General features: G+C 42.8%; 1 protein-coding gene across 3 annotated transcripts in view; it reads left to right on the top strand.

Moving 5' to 3' along the window:
• The window catches only part of PDCD6IP (programmed cell death 6 interacting protein), a gene marked incomplete at both ends in the record, with an annotated part of 50,282 nt that extends 37,386 nt beyond the window's left edge, over nt 1-12,896 (top strand). For 2 of the 3 annotated variants that reach the window (XM_080714906.1, XM_080714908.1), the window contains 8 exons: nt 2,489-2,600; nt 3,678-3,847; nt 4,326-4,574; nt 5,979-6,113; nt 7,400-7,494; nt 8,435-8,558; nt 10,521-10,708; nt 12,722-12,896. In XM_080714906.1, coding sequence (XP_080571032.1) covers nt 2,489-2,600; nt 3,678-3,847; nt 4,326-4,574; nt 5,979-6,113; nt 7,400-7,494; nt 8,435-8,558; nt 10,521-10,708; nt 12,722-12,896 — 1,248 coding nt within the window. Of the gene's footprint in view, nt 1-2,488; nt 2,601-3,677; nt 3,848-4,325; nt 4,575-5,978; nt 6,114-7,399; nt 7,495-8,434; nt 8,574-10,520; nt 10,709-12,721 lie in introns of all 3 variants that reach the window. The other variant, XM_080714907.1, reaches the window with a different exon arrangement.
• Between the last annotated feature and the right edge of the window lie 6,996 nt (nt 12,897-19,892).

The raw sequence follows: 19,892 nt of genomic DNA on the forward strand, positions 1-19,892 counted from the left end.
TTGAAACAAAGTCTGAGTTGCAAAGGGCCTCACTAAGTAGCCAAAGCTGTCCCTGAACCATGATCCTCCTGTCTCAGCCTCCCAAATGCTGGGATTACAAGCGTGTGCCCCACGCCCGGCCTTCTAGTCTGTGTTATGTTTGTCTCAGTCCTGTGATTTCTGTAGTGTTCTTTGTTCTTACCCCTCTCCTCATTCCCTGCTCCCACTTTTCCTGACTTTATGTGGTCGTTCCCTTTCCCTTTGAACATGATCACTGAAGCCGCACACTGCGAAGCCCGCTCTGTGGTGCCTGTGGTTCCTCACTCCTTCAGGCCCAGGGAGTTTGAGGAGCCGCCTCTGCACTCTCTCCACCCCTCCACTTCCCCCGCTGGGAGCGCTTCCTCTTCTCTGCCTCTGGACCCTTGTGCTGCTCTGTGCCTCTTGGTGGGTGAATTCCTCTGGCCTGGCTCACAGTTCATTCATTTGTTTCATTTATATCTTAGCAGCTTTTAGTAAAATACCCTTGACGTCCTATTTTATTTTTTATTTCTAGAAATTCTGTTTGGTTCTTCCTGTTCTGTTTCTCCTGTACCATACCTTCAATTGATCTCTTATTTCTTAATATATATCAAATATATTTCTTTATTATTCTTTAATAGTGCCAATCTCTAGCCTTTGTGAGCTCAACTCTGAATTATTATTTCTTTTTAGCAATAGCTTGTTTCCGGTTTAGTTTTTTTTTGTCTTTTAAAACTTTATTTTGGAATCATTTTAGACTTACAAAAAGTTGACAGATTCAGTGCAGAGAGTTCCTGTATACTTCACCCAGCTTATCTTTATGTTAAAATCTTAGTATTTGTTAAGATTAAGAAATTAAATATTAGTACAATGTTAGTATTTAGATTTTTACCACTTTTTTCTACCAATGTCCTTGTTTTGTTCCAAGATCTAGTACAGAACACTACATTGCATTTAGCATTGAGTGATTTTTGCTTGTGATTCACATTTCCTGAAGCCTGTGGGGATTCCTGGAGGTCTGGGTTTAAAGTGAATTCTAGACAGGACTTGTGTTTGCTTCTGCCATAAGAAGGCATGACATACCTGATGTCTCTTTAGACTTTAGTTTTTTCCCCCTTTTTGTGGTTAATCATATAACCAGAAGTTCACTTTAGAGTTTGGTGCTACACAGTGTGAATTCTAGTTCGTGTCTGTTTAGAGCCCAGGTCTGGACATACAAGTTTTCCTTCTGTATGACAGTTTTGCTTTTTAAAAATCTGCTCACTGAGTTGGGCGTGGTGGCACACGCTTGTAATCCCTGCACTTGGGAGGCGGAGACAGCAGGATCACTTAAGTTCGAAGCCAGCTTTGCTATTTCCAAATAAAAATATAAAATAGGTCTGGGAGTGTAGCCCGGAGGTAGAAGGGTTTCCAGGAATCCCAGTGCCACCAAATAAATAAATAAATATAGCAGAATGAATAAGTGCATGTCTGTGCTCGCCCCCTCCCCCCAAAAAAAAATCTGCTCACTGGGAGTGAGCTGTTTGGCGGTGTCCTGGGTTGGCAGGGATGCCTTCCATCTGCACTCTACCTGCTGTGCTACGGTCTCCTCTTGTTAACACACTGTACGCTGGTGAGAAACCGCAGAGGTGGCAGTGTTCGGGTGCTGGGCCTCTTCTGGCTTTTGGCCTGTTTTTGGATGGTTCACTGAGGATGATTTCTGCTACTTTTGGAGGGTTGTAAGAAAAGATGTGAGGGACGGTATGTGGCCTACAGAGCCTAGACTATTTACTCTGTGGTGTGTGACAGAAAAGTTCACCGTTCTCGTCCCCAAACCCTCAGCTGTCAGGTGCCGCTGGCGCTGACGCTCGTGTCCGTGGTAACGGTGCACTCGGTTCCTCCTAGTCGTGCATTAGGAGGCACGTATCCTAGTACCTATGCTGAACACAGCTTTCCAACTCTTGAACTGGGATGGAAGTGTAAGTCCTCTATTTTCACTTAGTTAAGCAGTTTTCCCTTTGTTTTATTTTTAGCTTCTGAGATTGGAACGGTTTATGGTCTCTGTTTTTTTATTTTAAACCTGAAACTTTCTTTAAAGTTTTCTTGGTATACAGATGTAATCGTGTATTTTTTCTTTCGTCTTTATTTTAATGAGAAAAAGAATGGCTTACTTAGCCTTAGGCATTTTATTACTTTTTGTTAAATATATAACTTATATCTGTGACAAAATATACCAATTTATAGTCTAGCCATTAGTGTAGAAGTATTTTATCTAACTAAACTCTCACTTAACTGCTGCGCGCGCTGGCTTAGGAGACCCTGTTTCCAAATAAAAATGTAAAAACAGGTCTGGGAGTGTAGCCCGGAGGTAGAAGGGCTTCCGGGAACCCCAGTACCACCAAAAAAAAAAAAAAAAAAAAAAAAAAAGCCAACAAAATAAACTCTCACTTATATTGGGTATGCTCATTTTAAATGATATCTCAATGGTGGTTTTTTTTGCCTCCTTTTTAAGTCATTAAGATTGTTGGATGAAGAAGAAGCAACTGATAAAGATTTAAGAGCAAAATTCAAGGAACGCTGGCAAAGGACCGCATCCCATGACCTCTATAGGCCGTTAAGAACAGGTAAGATGCGTATCACAGGCCTTCACTCAGATAAATTCTCAGTTTGGATCTATGATTTTGCTTTAAGTAAATTAGACTCGGTTGTAAGTTCATTTTTACTGAATCTGTGTATTATTACAAGTGTTTTTTTCTCAGTTTAGTAAAAAGATTAAAAGTAACCAAAGTAACCCGTGCTCAGTTAAGAGGCTCAGATTCTTAAGAAGGATACGAAGTGAACATTAACGTGATCTTCTGATTTCTCATGTTCTTTTCCAAGCCCTATGTATTCTTTAAAAACATAGGCGAGCTCATAGGATATATATGATTTTGTTTTTTTTACTTAGTGAATCCTGTGTGGTTAAACAGATGAGTTTTAACAGTGACTTTGAAGTCAGAATTATGCTTTTTAAGACTGATTATTAAAGGTTTTGTTCTTGTGAAGATGAATGGACTCCTCATTGTGTGTAGAGGTTTGTTTTATTTATTTTTGTAAAGGATAATTTACAAAAATTTTTCTAAAAAGTTATCTGTTGTTCTTTGAGAGAAGAATACATTTTAGTTAAGTTGTACCAATTTGGGGATGAATGATTTCTTTCTATATTCGTGAATTGTAGGAAAAGATTATAGACTAATATCAATTTGCTTTATCTGGCAGACACTAACTGCCAAATGTATTTTAAGGTGTATCTGTGCCTTTGATTTTTAAAATGATTTTGTAATTTTTTTTTTTTTTTTGATGGTACTGGGGTTCCTGGAAGCCCTTCTACCTCCGGGCTACACTCCCAGACCTATTTTTATTTTTATTTGGAAACAGAGGCTCCTAAGCCAGTGCACGCGGCTGGCTTTGAACCTGCGCGATCCTCCTGTCTCTGCCTCCCAAGCGCGGGGATTACAAGCGTGCGCCACCACGCCCGGCTGGATTTCGTAATTTTTCCAAAAAAAACCATGTGCAGATTGACTGGAGCTGAGATTTTATTATCTAGTGAATTGGGGCCTCAGGGAACACATGTGAAGTTGAGGATCAAAACTTATAAGTGCAACCAGCCCATTACCATTGCTGTTAGAATCACTGCTGTGTGCCCCCCCCCCCCCCCCCAGAGGGAAGCAAGTTCAGAGCCGTTTTAGATAAAGCTGTGCAAGCAGACGGGCAAGTGAAGGAGCGCTATCAGTCTCACCGTGACACCATCGCGCTTCTGTGTAAGCCGGAGCCAGAGCTGAACGCCGCCATCCCCTCGGCCAACCCAGCGAAGACCATGCAGGGCAGTGAGGTGAGAGACCCGGCCCACCTGGTGGTCAGCTGCTCATCCAGGCTGCATTTCAGCCACGGGGGCCGCAGACGACCAGTCCTCCTCGTCATCTGGAGTAGCTCACCTAGCACCCATTAGGCCCTGCGTTTGATCCCCGTGCACACAGAGGAGCGCGTCGGGGTTGTTGTTATCTAAAGCAGTGAGTGTACCTGTACTTTGGCACAGAGGTAATCATACTACTCTGCAGGGTAGTTGTGAGTAGACTGTAGCTGTCGCTACTGTCAGTAATTCTGCTTTTATAATCTGAGTCAACTAAAGGTACAATGAGTGAATCTAAAGAAGCCTGGTGTACAGTTTATGCCCAGCTCACTGAGAAATCATTGTTCTCTGGCCACAAATAAGTCTTTGTATAGTGTTTTCTTCCTGAAATTGGATTTTTTTCTCTTTCTCTCTTTTTTTTGGTAATTGGACTAAGGTTTTTAAAATTATTATTATTTAGGTGGTAAATGTCTTAAAATCCTTATTGACAAGTCTTGATGAAGTAAAGAAGGAAAGAGAGGGCCTTGAGCATGACCTGAAGTCTGTGAACTTTGACATGACAAGCAAGTTTCTGACCGCTCTGGCTCAGGATGGTGTGATAAACGAGGAAGCTCTTTCTGTTACTGAACTGGATCGAATCTATGGAGGTCTCACTGCTAAAGTCCAGGACTCTTTAAAGAAACAGGAGGGCCTCCTAAAAAATATTCAGGTACATCTTATATATTAATAAGGTAGATGTTTACAAATTACAGAAAGGATATGTCTGCATGAAACCTGCGTCCAATTAGGAAAATGCAATTGGAGACTAGTTCAGCGTGAAACCATAATGCATCTATTTAACTTGGCACACTGGTTTTAAAAAGCCATGAGCCAAAGCTAATTTCTGTTGCATTGTTGAATGTCACTTAAAAGTGCTTCACTCAGGTAATTTTTTAAATTAAAAATTTGCCATATTTGGGGGAAATTAGAATTATTGATTTTTACAGTTAATATAGATAATCCATATAGACTTTAGGTTTTGAAAATAATGCAAAACTAAATACTAATATCCTTAGATGTTTGAAGTTACTATTTACATATAAGTTTTGTGGACTAACAAAACTTGAAACTTTGTCCTTTTAGTAGTTAATGTGAACAATTAAACGTGTTTGTGAAAGTTTTCATCTGCCAGGCGTGGTGGCGCACGCTTGTAATCCCCGCGCTTGGGAGGCTGAGACGGGAGGATCGCACGGGTTCGAAGCCAGCCTCAGCTACACAGTGAGGCTTCCAGCAACTTAGTGAGACCCTGTTTCCAAATAAAATATAAAAAAGGTCTGGGAGTATAGCCTGGAGGTAGAAAGCCTCTGGGTTCCACCCCCAGAACCACCAAAAAAAAAAAAAAAAAAAAAAGTTTTCATCTTACTTTTTTTTTATAAGTGTGACATATAATTAGAAATCAATAATCATTATTGAATCATGTTTTGACACCCATTGGATTTATGATATTTTTACCTAAGATTTGAAGCATTGTGTTACTTTAATTTTATTTTATTATTTTTTTTATTTTTATTTTTTTGCGGGTCTGGGGGATGGAACCCAGAGGCATTTGACCTCCGAGCTACACACCCTGCCCAGTTTTTTAATTATTTTGAAACAGGGTCTCACTGAGTTGCAGAGGGCCTCACTAAGTAGCCGAGGCTACCCGCGAACCACAATCCTTAGGTCTCAGCCTCCCAAATGCTGGGATTACAAGCGTGCGCCACCACGCCTGGGTCACTGTGTTACTTTAAAAGAAATACTATTTAAAAGCCAGGCATGGTGGCACATGCTTATAATCTCAGTACTTGGGAGGCTGAAACAGGAGGATCTGGGTTTGTGGACAGCCTCAGCTACTTAGCGAGGTCCTCTGCAACTTAGTGAGAACTTGTTTTAAAATAAGGAATAAAAAATTGGGCTGGGGGTGTACCTCGGAGGTAGAATGCCTCTAGGTTCAATCCTTAGCACCACAAACCAAACCAAACCAAACAAAACTATGTTAGGTAATCTTAGTACTCCTGCATGTATATGCAGTCAATGTTAAGCACTATATTCACTTTATACAGAAATATAAATTACATGTCTTTCTTTTAATAAGGTCTCACACCAGGAATTTTCGAAAATGAAACAATCTAACAATGAAGCTAATTTAAGAGAAGAAGTATTGAAGAATTTAGCTACTGCATATGACAAATTTGTTGAACTTGTAGATAATTTGAAGGAAGGCACAAAGGTATGAAGTGTACCCCAAGGAAGCAGCAGCTCACCAGTAGGGATGTGGACTAGGATTGGGGAAAGTACATGGCACTGCCTTTGTTAGCTTTAATGCTTTTTCTTTCCCTGAGGTTCATGATTAATGAAGGTGGCAGTATTTTGACACTTTGAAGAATAAATTGTATACTTAGCTCGTAGAAAAGGGATACAAGCACTCCAAGTAGTGGGAATTAGTACAGGGATGTCAAAAGCTAATGGCACCTTTTGGCCTATTTTGTCCCATTGCTCCAGATGTGGAACACTTGTAAAAATGTAAATATAACATAACATAATGAATAATATATAATTGTATTATATTACTAGTATTAACATAGCAATATACACACACTTATCATTTCCAACCTATCTTAATGTACCCATGCCAATGTCATAGAAATAAACACAGAATTGAAAACTTGGGACTTAATGGGATAAGGGTTCGGGAGTTGAGGGAACAGGAGTGGTCAAGGAGGCTCTGTGGTGGGAAAGGGGGCTTGGCTTTTAGATTCTGTGCTGGTGGTTTGGTGAAGCGAGACGTGTAACTGAGCGTCAGAGTGCTTGATAAATGTGCTCAAAGTACTTTGCTTACCTTGTTCTTTGAGACGTTCAGGGACATGCCTGTCCTTATTTTAACTGCTTTTGACAGAACAAGTGATCTTTAAGTGTTTTGGATGCACAGTTTCTTTTGGTACTTAACTCTATAAAGATATCTTGGGGAGATACGGAGGGCATCATGCAAGACCCTCTGAAGAGGAGGTGAAAACACTACAAAGCCTTCCAGTCAGAGAGGGTAGTCAGACGCCATTGTAGTTTAGATTAAATGCTTTGTTCAAGTAGAGAAACTGAGAAACCTCCCCTGAGACCCTTGGGAAGTTGTTTGAAGGTTGTATGAACCAATTTCTGCATTTCTGTAGTGAATCTTGCGCATGTAATTCTTCCCCTTTAAATGGCTTTAGTGTCATTGTTTAATAGTTGGCTTTTCTCTAGAAATTGGGAACATGTTCATGATCATGAAACTTTTAATTTGTCATTTTTGGTGACAGTGTTCTTTAAAAATTTTGTTCTTATTTTCTCTGTGAATCTTAGGCCATATTTAATATAAGTTATTGTGCTTAGATAGTCTCATGTAGAGGATTTCAGTTTTTTAATGTCATTTAATGTCTTTCAGCTTTAATGTCATTGACAAAGTTACTTTAGATGGTGATACTCCCTTGAATAAAAATAAATTGTCCTTGTTTATTGTTTGTATTTGCTCTTTGCTTCTAGTTTTATAATGAGCTGACTGAGGTCTTGCTCAGGTTCCAGACCAAGTGTAGTGATATAGTGTTTGCACGGAAGACAGAGAGAGATGAACTTCTAAAGTAAGTCTGGTTTGTTTGTCAAGTTGTACTTAAAGTACTTTGTTGAAAAAACTCATATTGAGAGGCTGAGATGGGAGGATAGCAGGTTCAAAGCTAGCCTCAGCAACTTAGCAAGACCCTCGGCAGTTTAGTGAGATTCTGTTCCAAAATGAAGAGGGCTGGGTGTCACTCTTACTAGAGAGTGGGCAGTCTTTTAGGACTACTTGCTCAGTTTGACATGTTTCTTATTGAACTGCGACTGTGATCTCTGAAAAAGTTTACCTTCTTTCTTCGTCTTCAGAAGTAGAATATATAACTTCATTTCATTAAGTAGTAATTACAAGCATGGTGGTGCACGCTTGTAATCCCTGTACTTGGAAGACTGAGACTGGGGAATCTCAGGTGCAGCCATTCTCAGCACCTTAGCGAGGCCCTCTGCAACTTAGTGAGACCTGTTTCAAAATAAAAAATAAAATAGGGTTGGAGGTGTAGCTCAGAGGTAGAATGCCCCTGGATTCTATCCCCAGTGCCATTAAAACAAAAAACAAAAAACAAACAAAATAAAGTGAAACAAAAAAGTAGGAAGAAAGAAAATTGTTAGAAATGTCATATATTCTAAAGTACCATCATAGCCGGGCGTGGTGGTGCACGCTTGTAATCCCCGCGCTTGGGAGGTGGAGACAGGAGGATCGAGCTGGTTTGGAGCCAGCCTCGCTGGCTCAAGAGACCCTGTTTCCACATTAAAAAAAAGTTAAAAAATAGGTCTGGGAGTGTAGCCCATGGGAGTGTATCCCGGAGGTAGAAGGGCTTCCAGGAGCCCCCAGTACTAAAAAAAAAAAAAAAAAAAAAAAAAGTACCATCATATATGGGGAAAAGAAAAACAAAAAAATGATCTGGTACTTTATATATGTTGTTATGATTTCTTTCTTCATCCTGTTAAATTCTAACATTCTTTCTTTAGGGACTTACAGCAAAGCATTGCCAGAGAACCCAGTGCTCCTTCCATTCCTACTCCCGCGTACCAGTCCTCCCCAGCAGGAGGACACACACCAGCTCCTCCAACTCCGGCTCCCAGAACCATGCCGGTCAGTAAGCCAGCTGTGTCTCCAATGCTCCTTCACAGTGGTGACCGCCTGCTGTGAGAGGGTAACAGACTTCCCAGTAGAGGGTCTGGTGTCCCCACCCGCAGCAGGGACCAGCCTGCTGATGTTCTGCTGTATGTAGAACATGGTGTTACTTGTGAATCATTGCTGAAAACCCATTGTAGCTGAGTCTGATCAAGCTATTAGAAGTAACTTTCTGTTTACAGTAAATACCATGGTTAAATACATGAAACTGTGCTCCTAGGAAACAGTTGGAAGAGCGGATATATTCTAGACCAAAAGAACTGAGATTAATTATAACTAAGTGCAGCTCATAGATCTTGATTTGATCTTGGTTCACATAAACCAAATAAGAGTATCTTGTGTGTGTTTGGTTAATAGAGAATCGTGAATCCAGAGTAGATATTCAATGATAGGAATATTCGTTAATTTTCTTAGGGTGAAAATACTAGTGTGATCATGTAGAATAAAAAGAAAACTAAGCCGGGCGTGGTGGCGCAGGCTTGTAATCCTCGCGCTTGGGAGGCGGAGACAGGAGGATCGCGCAGGTTCAAAGTCAGCCTCGCTGGCTTAAGAGACCCTGTTTCCAAATAAAAATATAGCCGGGCGTGGTGGCGCACGCTTATAATCCCCGCGCTTGGGAGGCAGAGACAGGAGGATCGTGCAGGTTCGAAGCCAGCCGCGCGCGCTGGCTTAGGAGACCCTGTTTCCAAATAAAAAAATGTAAAAATAGGTCTGGGAGTGTAGCCCAGAGGTAGAAGGGCTTCCAGGAACCCCAGTACCACCCAAACAACAACAACAAAACAAAAAACAAAGAAAAACCTATTCTTATAGGACTGCAGTGTTGGAGTTTGTAGGGCTGTTCTAGTGAAGTTTGTAACATACTTGCAAATTGTTTTGCAAATAAGTAGGTAAATAGGTGGATAGAGAGCTGGAGTGTGATGGCTGTACTGGAGGACTGCAGGTTTGAGGATAGCCTCGGTGATTTAGCAAGGTTTTCAGCAATCTAGTGAGACCCGGTTTCAAAAACTAAAATTTTAGCGGGGTGTGGTGACGCACTCTTGTAATCCCAGCATTTGGGAGGCTGAGACTGGAGGATGGCGTTTTGTGGACAGCCTCAGCTACTTAGTGAGGCTCTTTGCAAGTCAGTGAGACCTGGTTTCAAAATAAAGAATAAACACACACACACACACACACACACACACACACACACACACACACACACACACGGCTGGAGGTGTAGCTTGGAAGTAGAATGCCCCTGGGTTCCATCCCCAGTACCTCAAAAAAAAAAAAAAAAAAGTTTATAAAAGGGACTGATAAGCTGGGTGTGGTAACACAGGCCTGTAATCCCTGTACTTAGGCTGAGACAGAAGATGGCAGGTTTGTGGCCAGCCTCAGTAAGTAGTGAGACTCATCAACCTAGAGACCCTGTTTCTACTTAAAAATAAAATAGGGTTGGGGTGTAACTCAGAGGTAGAATGCCCCTGGGTTCCATCCCCCAGTACCACAAAAAAAAAAAAAAAAAAAAAAAAAAAGAAAAAGAAAAGGTGGATATAGTTATAGATGAAATGGATTGGGTAGTGTTACTAGTCACTGAGTTTCACTGGTAGAGATGTGACTGTTTTTACGCTGTTTTTTAAGCTTGTGAGGGTTAAAAGGCGTCTGCAGTAGTAAATGTTCCTTGTGCCTTCTGCCTCATGTCTGACAGTCAATGGAAGCAGTAGGTGACCACGCATTAGGCGTGAGAAAGCCGTGGCCGAGGCCCCACGCAGTCGAAAGTTACTTTCTCTAGGGTACATTACCAGAGTAATCAGTCAGTATTGAAGCGAGGGGATTAGACATGCATTTGGTTGGATGTTAGCTTCTCATGTGCCCTCATTTAATTATTAGCAGTTTGAGAGAAACAAGAAACTTGCAGTTGATGCCTCTTTTCTTCCGTAGCCTGCCAAGCCCCAGCCCCCAGCCCGGCCCCCACCTCCTGTGCTTCCTGAAAACCGAGCTCCTTCTGCCACGGCCCCAGCTGCAGCCGGGATGGGAACTGCGGCACCGGCTCCGTCACCGGCCCCCGGATCAGCTCCCCTCCCACAGGCCCAGGGACCGCCCTACCCCACCTATCCGGGGTACCCCGGGTAAGGCTGCAGCACCACGCCTCCTGGAGAACTGTCTGATGTTTCCAGCTCTGATTAACCTTTACTTTTGAAGGGGGCAGGTATTGAGGATTGAACCCAGGGACATTTTACCTCCAACCTACATCCCCAGCCCTATTTTTATTTTTCAACAGGGTCTTCCTAAGTTTCTTAGGGGCCTTGCTGAGTTGCCGAGGCTGGCCTTGGACCTGAGATCCTCCTGTCTCAGTCTGCCCAGTGCTGGATTCCAGGTGTGCACCACCCTGCCTGGCTCTGGTTAACCTTTTAAAGACAGGGTTACCCTTTCTTTTAGTGGAGGCACCATGAATCAGTAAGCTATAAGGTGAGCTTATCCAGAAATTAAAATAATGTTTTAGTCACTTATGAGTAGTTGATTATTAGCCATTTGGTAGGATTTTAAGGTTTCTGTTTTTTTCTCATGTTACAGTTATATTGAACACAGTCTTTCTGTATGGAAATTAGTATGTGTTTCTTGGCCTGCCTTTATTTAGGTGATAAACAGCTTCCCTTTCTGAGTTTAGTGCAGCAAGATTGATGCGACCTTGTTTACATACTGAACTTTGAATTTTGGCACTTAATAAACTACCAAATAGAAATCCATCAAGGTGTGAAAGGTGCTTATGTAAAGGTTAGCCCCTTCATAACCGTTCTCTTCCTCCCTCTTTCCCCTGGAGATCAAACCCAGGGCTTTACACATACTAGGCAAGTACTCTACCATTGGGCTACATTCCCAGCCAGTCATTTGTGTGGAAATTTCTTAATCTTAAAAATCTAGAATTTAATCTGCTGGGTGACAGTTGTGTGTGCCTGTAATCCCAGCACTGGGGAGGGGCTGAGATAGGCAGACCCAGGTTTGAGGGTTAGCCTCCACTTCCTGCTGAGACCCTGTCTTTAATTAAAACAAAACAAAATCTAGACACTGAACTACCTTTTTTATATTATTTTATTTTTATTTTTTATTTTTGGTAGGTCTGGAGATGGAACCCAGGGGCATTTGACCCTCGAGCTATACCCCCTGCCCTATTTTTTAGTAGATAAGGCTGTCCACAAACCGTGATCCTCCGGTCTCAGCCTTCAGAATGCTGGGATTACAAGCATGTGCCACCATACCCAGCTCTTGGACTACTTTTTTAAAAGATAAGGTCTAAATTTTACTTAGTAAATATACTCTCTTCCAAATATTAGAAATTTCCAAACAGTAAATTGATGTGTATCACAGTGGATATTGAGTCTTATAGAACAGGAATATATTTAGGTTATTAGTCTTGCCACATTAAAACAAAGGGTCTCGCCAGGCATGGTGGCGCACGCTTGTAATCCCCGCACTTGGGAGGCGGAGACAGGAGGATGGCGCAGGTTCGAAGCCAGCCGAGCTGGCTTAAGAGACCCTTTTTCCAAAAAAAAAAAAGTATAAAATTAGGTCTGGGAGTGTAGCCCGGAGGCAGAAGGGTTTCCAGGAACCCCAGTACCACCAAAACCAAAAACAAAACAAAGGGTTTCAGGTGAGCGTGGTGGTGCACTCTTGTAATTCCAGTACTTGGGAACCTGAGACAGAGGATCACGGGTTTGCAGACAGCCTGAGCAATTTAGTGAGATCTTCTGCAACTTAGTAAGACTCGGTTTCAAAATAAAAAGTGAAGTGGGGCTAGGGGTATAGCTCAGGGGCAGAATGTCCCTGGGTTCAGTCCTCAATACTACACACACAAAAAGGTCTCTTTATTCCCTCTTTAATAGTTAAAGTATTGAATTTTGTTTCCCTTAGTAGTTTTATTTTTTGAACAGTATTGAATACTTATAATCTTTTATTATAACTAATAGTAGTGCTTTTCTTTAATAGGTGTCTTGAAATAGTTTCTTTTTCTGTCTACTGTTCTCTAATAGAAAAATAGGAAAAAAAAAAGGCCTTATTTAAAATTTGGCTTTAGAATAATTAATGTGTGTTTCATTCCGTAATATTTGGTTTACCAATCCAGTGTTTTTTTGTTTCCCCATCAGGTATTGTCAAATGCCCATGCCCATGGGCTACAACCCTTACGCGTATGGCCAGTATAACATGCCGTACCCACCGGTGTATCACCAGAGCCCTGGACAGGCGCCGTACCCAGGACCCCAGCAGCCTTCCTACCCCTTCCCGCAGCCCCCACAGCAGTCCTACTACCCACAGCAGTAAGGTCTGCGCGAGGTCAGCTGGCTCAGTTCAGAGGGAGAGGAACACCAACCTTGCAATAAGTGTACTAAACTCTGTGCTCCGGTTAATATCCTGTACTCTACTGTACTGAAGGCAGCGTATAATTTCTGTCTGTGGCTGAAAGCTAAAAGCTGTGCCCCAGTTTCACATTTGATTGCACACGCAAGATTTTGCTGCTGTTGCAGCATAAATACTAGGTATAATAGGATTTGAAATAAATTACATTACAGTTCATAAAAGTTGAAAATGAGAAATTAAACCTGCAAGTGAAACATTTGAAACTAGTATACTTTCTACATAAGATGCGGTTGGGACATCAGCTACTTCAAAAGATGGTTTAAGTACTGATATTCAAGGAAGCCAAGTTTTTTTTCTTTTGGTTTGTTGATTGGGGTTTAATTTCCATTATATTTTGCATAATCAAGGCATTGTAAATCTTATAATTTAAAAATAAATTACTTAAGAACAGTTGTCATTGTTATGTTTTGTCATTGATTCTCATTATTGTCTAATTTCTTCCTACTATTAGTCTCTCATTTTGTATGTTCAAAAGTTAAACGTATCCTGTGTTTAACAGTGCAAGTTAATAGGTTCAAGGACATTTTATGGGGACACCAAAAGAGTAGAATGATAATTTATCTTTCTTATGCTGATCAGTAAATTTATTTTGACATTATTTTAAAAAGTCTATAATGTGGAAGAAACACAGTTGTTACCAAAGATTCTTTAAATGAATATACAAATAAATATATATATATGTTTAATACTTTATTGTTAGCTTCTCTAAGAAATTGATGCAAATTCTGGTAATTCTTTCAGTTTTTTCCATAACCTGGTTAAAATAAATATTTGTCATTGACAGAACTGTCTAATGTCATAGAATTGTTTGGAGAAACCCTACCTGTTCCCTGATCCTCCTTTTTTCCATTTTATTGTCTTGACCTAGTAACATTGAATGGACAGTGTATATGAGTGGTTCTCAGTCCTTTTATTTTTTTGCTGTTTCTAAAAGATGGGGCCATTTTATAATTTAGGGAGCGCACGAAAGAATTGTTGGGGACACGTGTCATCTCTCCGAGAGGCTGCGTGTGTACTCTCTGCTCTCGGGCGCTCTGGTCACTGTAGACCTCAGTGGAGGCCGCGAAGGTGCACCGTGGGCTGGGGCGAGGGGCCCGCGCGGCCCTGTCGCAGTGGGGCCGTGCTGTGTGAGGCCTCGTTCTGAACACTGGGATGGGTGAGCAGACTGCTCGGAATCTATGTTAATTTTAATGCTGACCTTTTCTTGCATTATTGTTTCATTTATATGATACTGTCACTTGATCCACTGTTGTTTTTATTGACAATTTAGATTTTAAATGTTAGATTGAAGGTATGATTGTAAAGGGAGTAAATTGGTTTAAAATATGTGTATATTTTAAAGAATCTTACTTTGTTGTATGTAGAGAACACAAAGACATGTGAATTCAATATAAATGACCTTTGATTACATGGAGTATTGGAATTGGTTGAAAGCCCAATAGTTAAACCTTGGCAAAAACAGTTTTTTTTTTTTTTTTTTTAAATTTATCAGTCAGTTTTAATACTTTGTTGTTTGACTCTTGATTTAAGTTCTACATTCTCACCACTTGAGGTATCTTATAATACATAAGACACCCAGTGAAAGTTAGGGATATCCCAAATTGCTAGTTTATACTTCTTATTAATGCAGAAATAAGGAAAAAACAAAATTGGCCTGAATATTCTCTTGGGGATAGAGGGCACTAAAGAAAAGGGTAAGCGCACCGGAGGGGGAGCGCCACGCAGTCCAAGTCCAGCGAGCCGTTCTCGTGCAGAGCCGGGCCTACTCCCGGGAGCCCAGCAAGGCGGTTCAGAGGCCCCAGGAAAGGGAGTGCCCCCACAGCTGTGGGGGCAGCTGGTTGGCAGCCTTTCCCTTACATAGTGGCCCAGACTCATTCTCTGGTCAGTCCACTCATCCTTTAGCTTTTTCAGGATACTTTCTTTTACTCACCTGGTAATTTAGTATAGACAACACAGCCGTCTTGCAGCCCTGCAGCCTGGGTTTGTCTTGACAGGCCAGTCTAGTTGCAGTTAGGTGTCAGGGAAAGGCCTTCTCTTGTGTGCATTTTACCTGCTAGCAAAGACGGAAGTTCTCACTGGGACTGGTTTTGTTAAACTTTTTCTTTGCTTAGCTTCCTGTGTTCCACACAATACCCCAGAAAGTTATTATGGAGAACGCCGTTTATTTGCAGGAGGGCTCTGAGTTCTGCCGCTCAGGTATGTTGTTCCCATGTTTATACTTTGGCTTTTTCTGTTCTCTTCTTAAATTAAGGGAACCACCCCAGGCCATTTGTGTTGGGCTTTGAACTACTATTTTCAAATGGATTATACTTCAAATAATATAGCTCTCCCTAAAGGAGCTAGTCAGGAGGGTTGGGGAAGCAGTCTGATTTCTAGTTCCTGTACCTAGCTGGGGACAGATGGCCTGACTTCTCAGTCTGGTGCAAACGTTGGTTTAAAGAGAACTTTTCCTATGCCCCTTGGTCTTTATTTTCAGTCAGTCATAAGTCACTGCAAAGCAACCAATCTTTGTGAGATGGCCCTGTACCCATACCCCAACTCCTTTGCAGGATTTTTTTTTTTTTTTTTTTTTTTGGTAGCACTGAGGATTGAACCCAGGGAAGTTCTTCTCTGAGCCACATTCCAGCCTTATTTTTATTTTGAAACAGGGTCTTGCTGAGTTACCATGCACTAGCTTTGAACCTGGGATCCTCCTGTCTCAGCCTTCAGGCACGCGCCATCTTGCCCGGCTTCTTTTTGCAATTTTTACCTCCCCCTGCCCCTCAATCTAAAGAATCACAGAAAGAACAGATCTCACAGAGCCTGGCGTCTCTTAACATTCTATCCCAGTCAGTCAGCTAGCTAGCTGCCTTTCTAGTCAAATTTTTACAAAGTTTTTCACTAGAGCTTTGCAGTTTGCAAAAGTGCTTTGTACACATTTTCTAATTTCATAAACAGGATAAGTATAATTTGTTAAGTAGGTTTCAGTTTGCTAAGTGGGGATTTTTTTTTTTTAATGATTAGTGTATCCTGAATAGCTCTGCTACAACCCAGTGGCATCTCATTTTTTAAAAGACTTCTGCAGTTAATAGTTGAATAACAGTATATGGCAGGATACAGAGCAGGAATAAAGCTCTGCTATAGTGTGATAATTGCTGGTTTAAATATAGACTTTAGCACTAAGTGGTTGATTATAAGATTTACATGGAAGAAGAAGGAAAATTATATTTTTAAAGAAAGAGAATATTCAGGCTTTATTTCTGGTATGAAGTTTATATTTTTTAAAAGATCCTATATTATCACACCAGAGATTTTAGATTCTTTTCTGGTTATAAACATTGCTGGTAGTTGGATTATATTTTTATTGTATTCATTTCTCTTAGGGGGAAAATTGTAAAGAAATAAGGTTCCAGATGAATGTATCCTAGAAATAAAAGTTATAAGATTCTTACTTCCTCGGAGTATGAATTCTTATTTAAGGTGTTTACCCTTCAGCCTTATAGTTCCCATAATTTATTTGATAAATGGTGGGTTGGGAAATAAAAAAAAACACCCACTCAAATGCTTGAGAATGCAAGAAAAAGACAGTATTGTTTAATTTTCTTCAACAGTATTGACCTCTATTATGGATGGACCATGCTTTCCATTATTTATAATTTACCTCATTAAGATAGGTATTTTCTTCAGGCATTATGTTTGGGCTAGTTTTTGAAAATGACCAACAAGATTAACATAATATCCAGTTTATCGGAGGAGGGGGATCATGGAATGTATTCATTTTAAAAACATTTAATTTTTTATCTTTGTGTTACTTCTCCCATGTTGTAAGGTCATATTTGAAGCAACATCGTTCTGTTGCTCAGAATACATACATAGTCTGACCAGAATATGTGTTGCTGCGTGCCTTGCAAATGTGTTGAACAAGCTGCCTCTAGGAGCCAATCATTGGTTTGATACCCTGTTACGTGCATCCTAACGCACAACAGCTGAGTGTAGTTAGAGCCTTTTCGTTTCCACTTGTTCAGCACCGGGTTGGGGAGTAGCTGGATGGAGGGGTTTGGCGCCCTCCCTGGAACTTGGGTTCTGCAGTGCCTGGGTGAGGGCACCTCCTCTGGCATGTACCCCTGGAGCTCAGGATTGGCTTGGCAACTACCTATGGGCAGGCCCGACTGAATGGAGCCCAAGCCCAGGGAGCTGCGGAGAGGGCCCAGGCGCCTGCCTCGGGGCCCCTGCCTCCGACTGCTCGTGCCTCTGAAGCAGCCCAGCTGGGCTGTATCCAACGCGTCTGCCCTTGTGCTCAGCGGCACCCCTGCCTGCAAGGGACCCTGGATCTGTTAGTTCCGTGGCTCTGAAGCGTTCCTTCTCAGGCGGCCTCCCCGAGGTCCCTCCTCCTTTCTCCTCCATTAGTTGTGATGGATTGATGAGACCCTCCTGGAGACCTGGTGAGCAGAAGTAACAGGCTCTCGGAAGCTTCTGTTGGGTGCGGGGTGACCCTGAATTTGAGCAGTAGTTTCCCCCACTGGTCAGACACGAGGGTTGCCAGGGTGGAGACAAGGTGAAGGAGTTATTCTATAGTGCAGAGGGGATTCATTTCATTGCCATCAAAAAGTGCCCTCTCTTGGGAGCGAGGTTCCTGGATTCTGGCGCTTGAGAATATCCCATTAATAAGACCCAGGCCATTGGGTTTCCACAGTTGTTTGGGAGGGCTATTTGTTGTCTTAGTCTATTTTCTGTTGCCATAGCTGAATACCACAGACTGGGTAATTTATAGAGAAAAGAAGATTATTCGACTCCTGTTCATGAGGGCTGGGATATCCAAGGACATGGCGCTGGCATCTCGTGAGGGCCTTCTTGTGACATCAAAACAGGGCAGAAGCCATCACAGGACAAGACAGGCAAATGTGTCAACGACCCCCCAAAGACCCCATGTCCAGATACCAGTATCAAAGGCATTTGGAGATTGTTTCTACCATAAGAACTTGGCCGGGGCACATTCAAATCGTAGCAGCTCCTTTGCCGCGGGGAAATGAACACTAGAAGCTGTTCCGAGGGAGCACGAAGCCCGGGCCTGGCCCTGGGGGGCACGTGAGTCTTGCTGTGGCCCATTCCTGGATGTGGCGGACTGGAGGCCAAGTGACAGCCAAAGGTGGGCCTCAGGGCAGGCTTCCAGAGCCCTGCGACGCTGGTGAGCACACAGTAGGTGCTTCATCAGAGGCCTAGACCTCACAGACAGGGCCTGGCATCCGGAACCTGAGCGGCGTGCCTGGCTCCCAAGAGCGAGGGGCCACTCAACTGCCCCTGGTGGGTGGCCTGCTGGGAGGGCAGCAGGTGAGGCTGGCGTACTCCTTCTTGGGGGGTCCCAAGAAGGCCACTGTGTCTATGTTGGGGAAACGGGAGGGCTTTTTTTTTTTTTTTTTTTTTTTGCCAGGACTTTGGGCATGGGAGAATTTGCACTCCTGATAGTGGCTGAGGATGGCTTAGGGGTGAGGTGGGGTCAGGAATCCCTGTGGGGTACCAGTGCTTCTAATTATCCTGGCCCCAGGGAGCAGGGAGCCCGCTTTCCTGCAGTGTGTGCGTGCGTGCGTGCGTGCAGTGGGGAAGGTGTGGCTGGCCAAAGGAGTGTTTCAGACAAAGAATATCTTTGGGGAGTTCACGAGACGAGACAGGACTGCAGGTAGCCGCTTCCCTCCAGCCTGGCCGCCCCGGTGCTGGGGAATCAGTGGGCATCCAGGTAGCACTGTGCAGGGCTTAATTGGTGATTAAGCCCAGAGCAGGGCTCCGGTCCTGGCCTAACCGCATAGCTGTTCAATCCTGCAAAAGACTGGCCTGGGTATCTGTTAACTGCCTGTCTTAATTATGACCACGGGCCAACTTTCCCCTCACCTGTGGAGACTTGGGTGGGCTTTGGGCCTCCTCTTTGTGTGTGTGTGTGTGTGTGTGTGGTACTGGGGGTGGGACTCAGGGCCTTTTTTACCTCCAGGCTATACTCCCAGACCTATTTTATATTTTATTTGGAAACAGGGTCTCACTAAGTTGCTGAGAGCCTCACTAAGTGGCTGAGGCTGGCTTTGAACCTGCGCGATCCTCCTGTCTCAGCCTCCCAAGTGCAGGGATTACAAGCGTGCCCACCACGCCCGGGGGGCCTCCTCTTCCTTTAGGCTTCTGTCTACTTTATCTTGTGGACATTTGTTCCCCCTTTGGGCTTGTTTAGTTATGTTAAACACTGGGTTGGCTGTTTAACTCACACCCCAGCTCTCGCAGACGTTGGAGAACAACACTTTCCCCTGAAATATCACAAAGCTGGCAGCCCTCTTGCCCCATGGGGAGTGAAGAGCTGGGGACCTCACGCCCCAGTGGGTTCATGGGTAGAATTCAGGAGAGCAAGAGAAAAGATTAGAGCTTAATCTTTCTTTTCCTTCCTTCCCTCCTTTTTTTTTTTTTTTTGTGGTGGTGGTGGTACTGGGGATTGAACCCAGGGCCTTTCTACCTCTGAGCTACAACCCCAGCCCTTTTTAGGATTTTTATTTTTGAAGCCAGGCAGGGTGGTGTACACTTGTAATCCTAGCATTTAGGAGGCTGAGACAGGAGGATTGCAGGTTTGCAGCCAGCCTCAGGATGTGCACCACTGCACCCGGGTAGAACTTTATTGTTTTATTTGTGTATTTATTTTTGGTACTGGGGATGGAAGCCAGGGACATTCTACCTCTGAGCTACACCCCAGCCCTATTTTATATTCTTTATTTTGAAACAGGGTCTCACTGAGTTGCAAAGGGCCTAAGTAGCTGAGGCTGTCCGAGAACCATGATCCTCCTGTCTCAACCTCCCCAAACCTGGGATTACAAGCGTGAGCCACCACGCCTGGCTCTTCATTTCTAACTAAAACTTAGAATTTCCTTCAGTTATAAATGGCACCAGATTGAC

Source organism: Muscardinus avellanarius (assembly GCF_963383645.1).
Source record: "Muscardinus avellanarius genome assembly, chromosome: 18".
In the NCBI taxonomy this organism is placed as follows: domain Eukaryota; kingdom Metazoa; phylum Chordata; class Mammalia; order Rodentia; family Gliridae; genus Muscardinus; species Muscardinus avellanarius.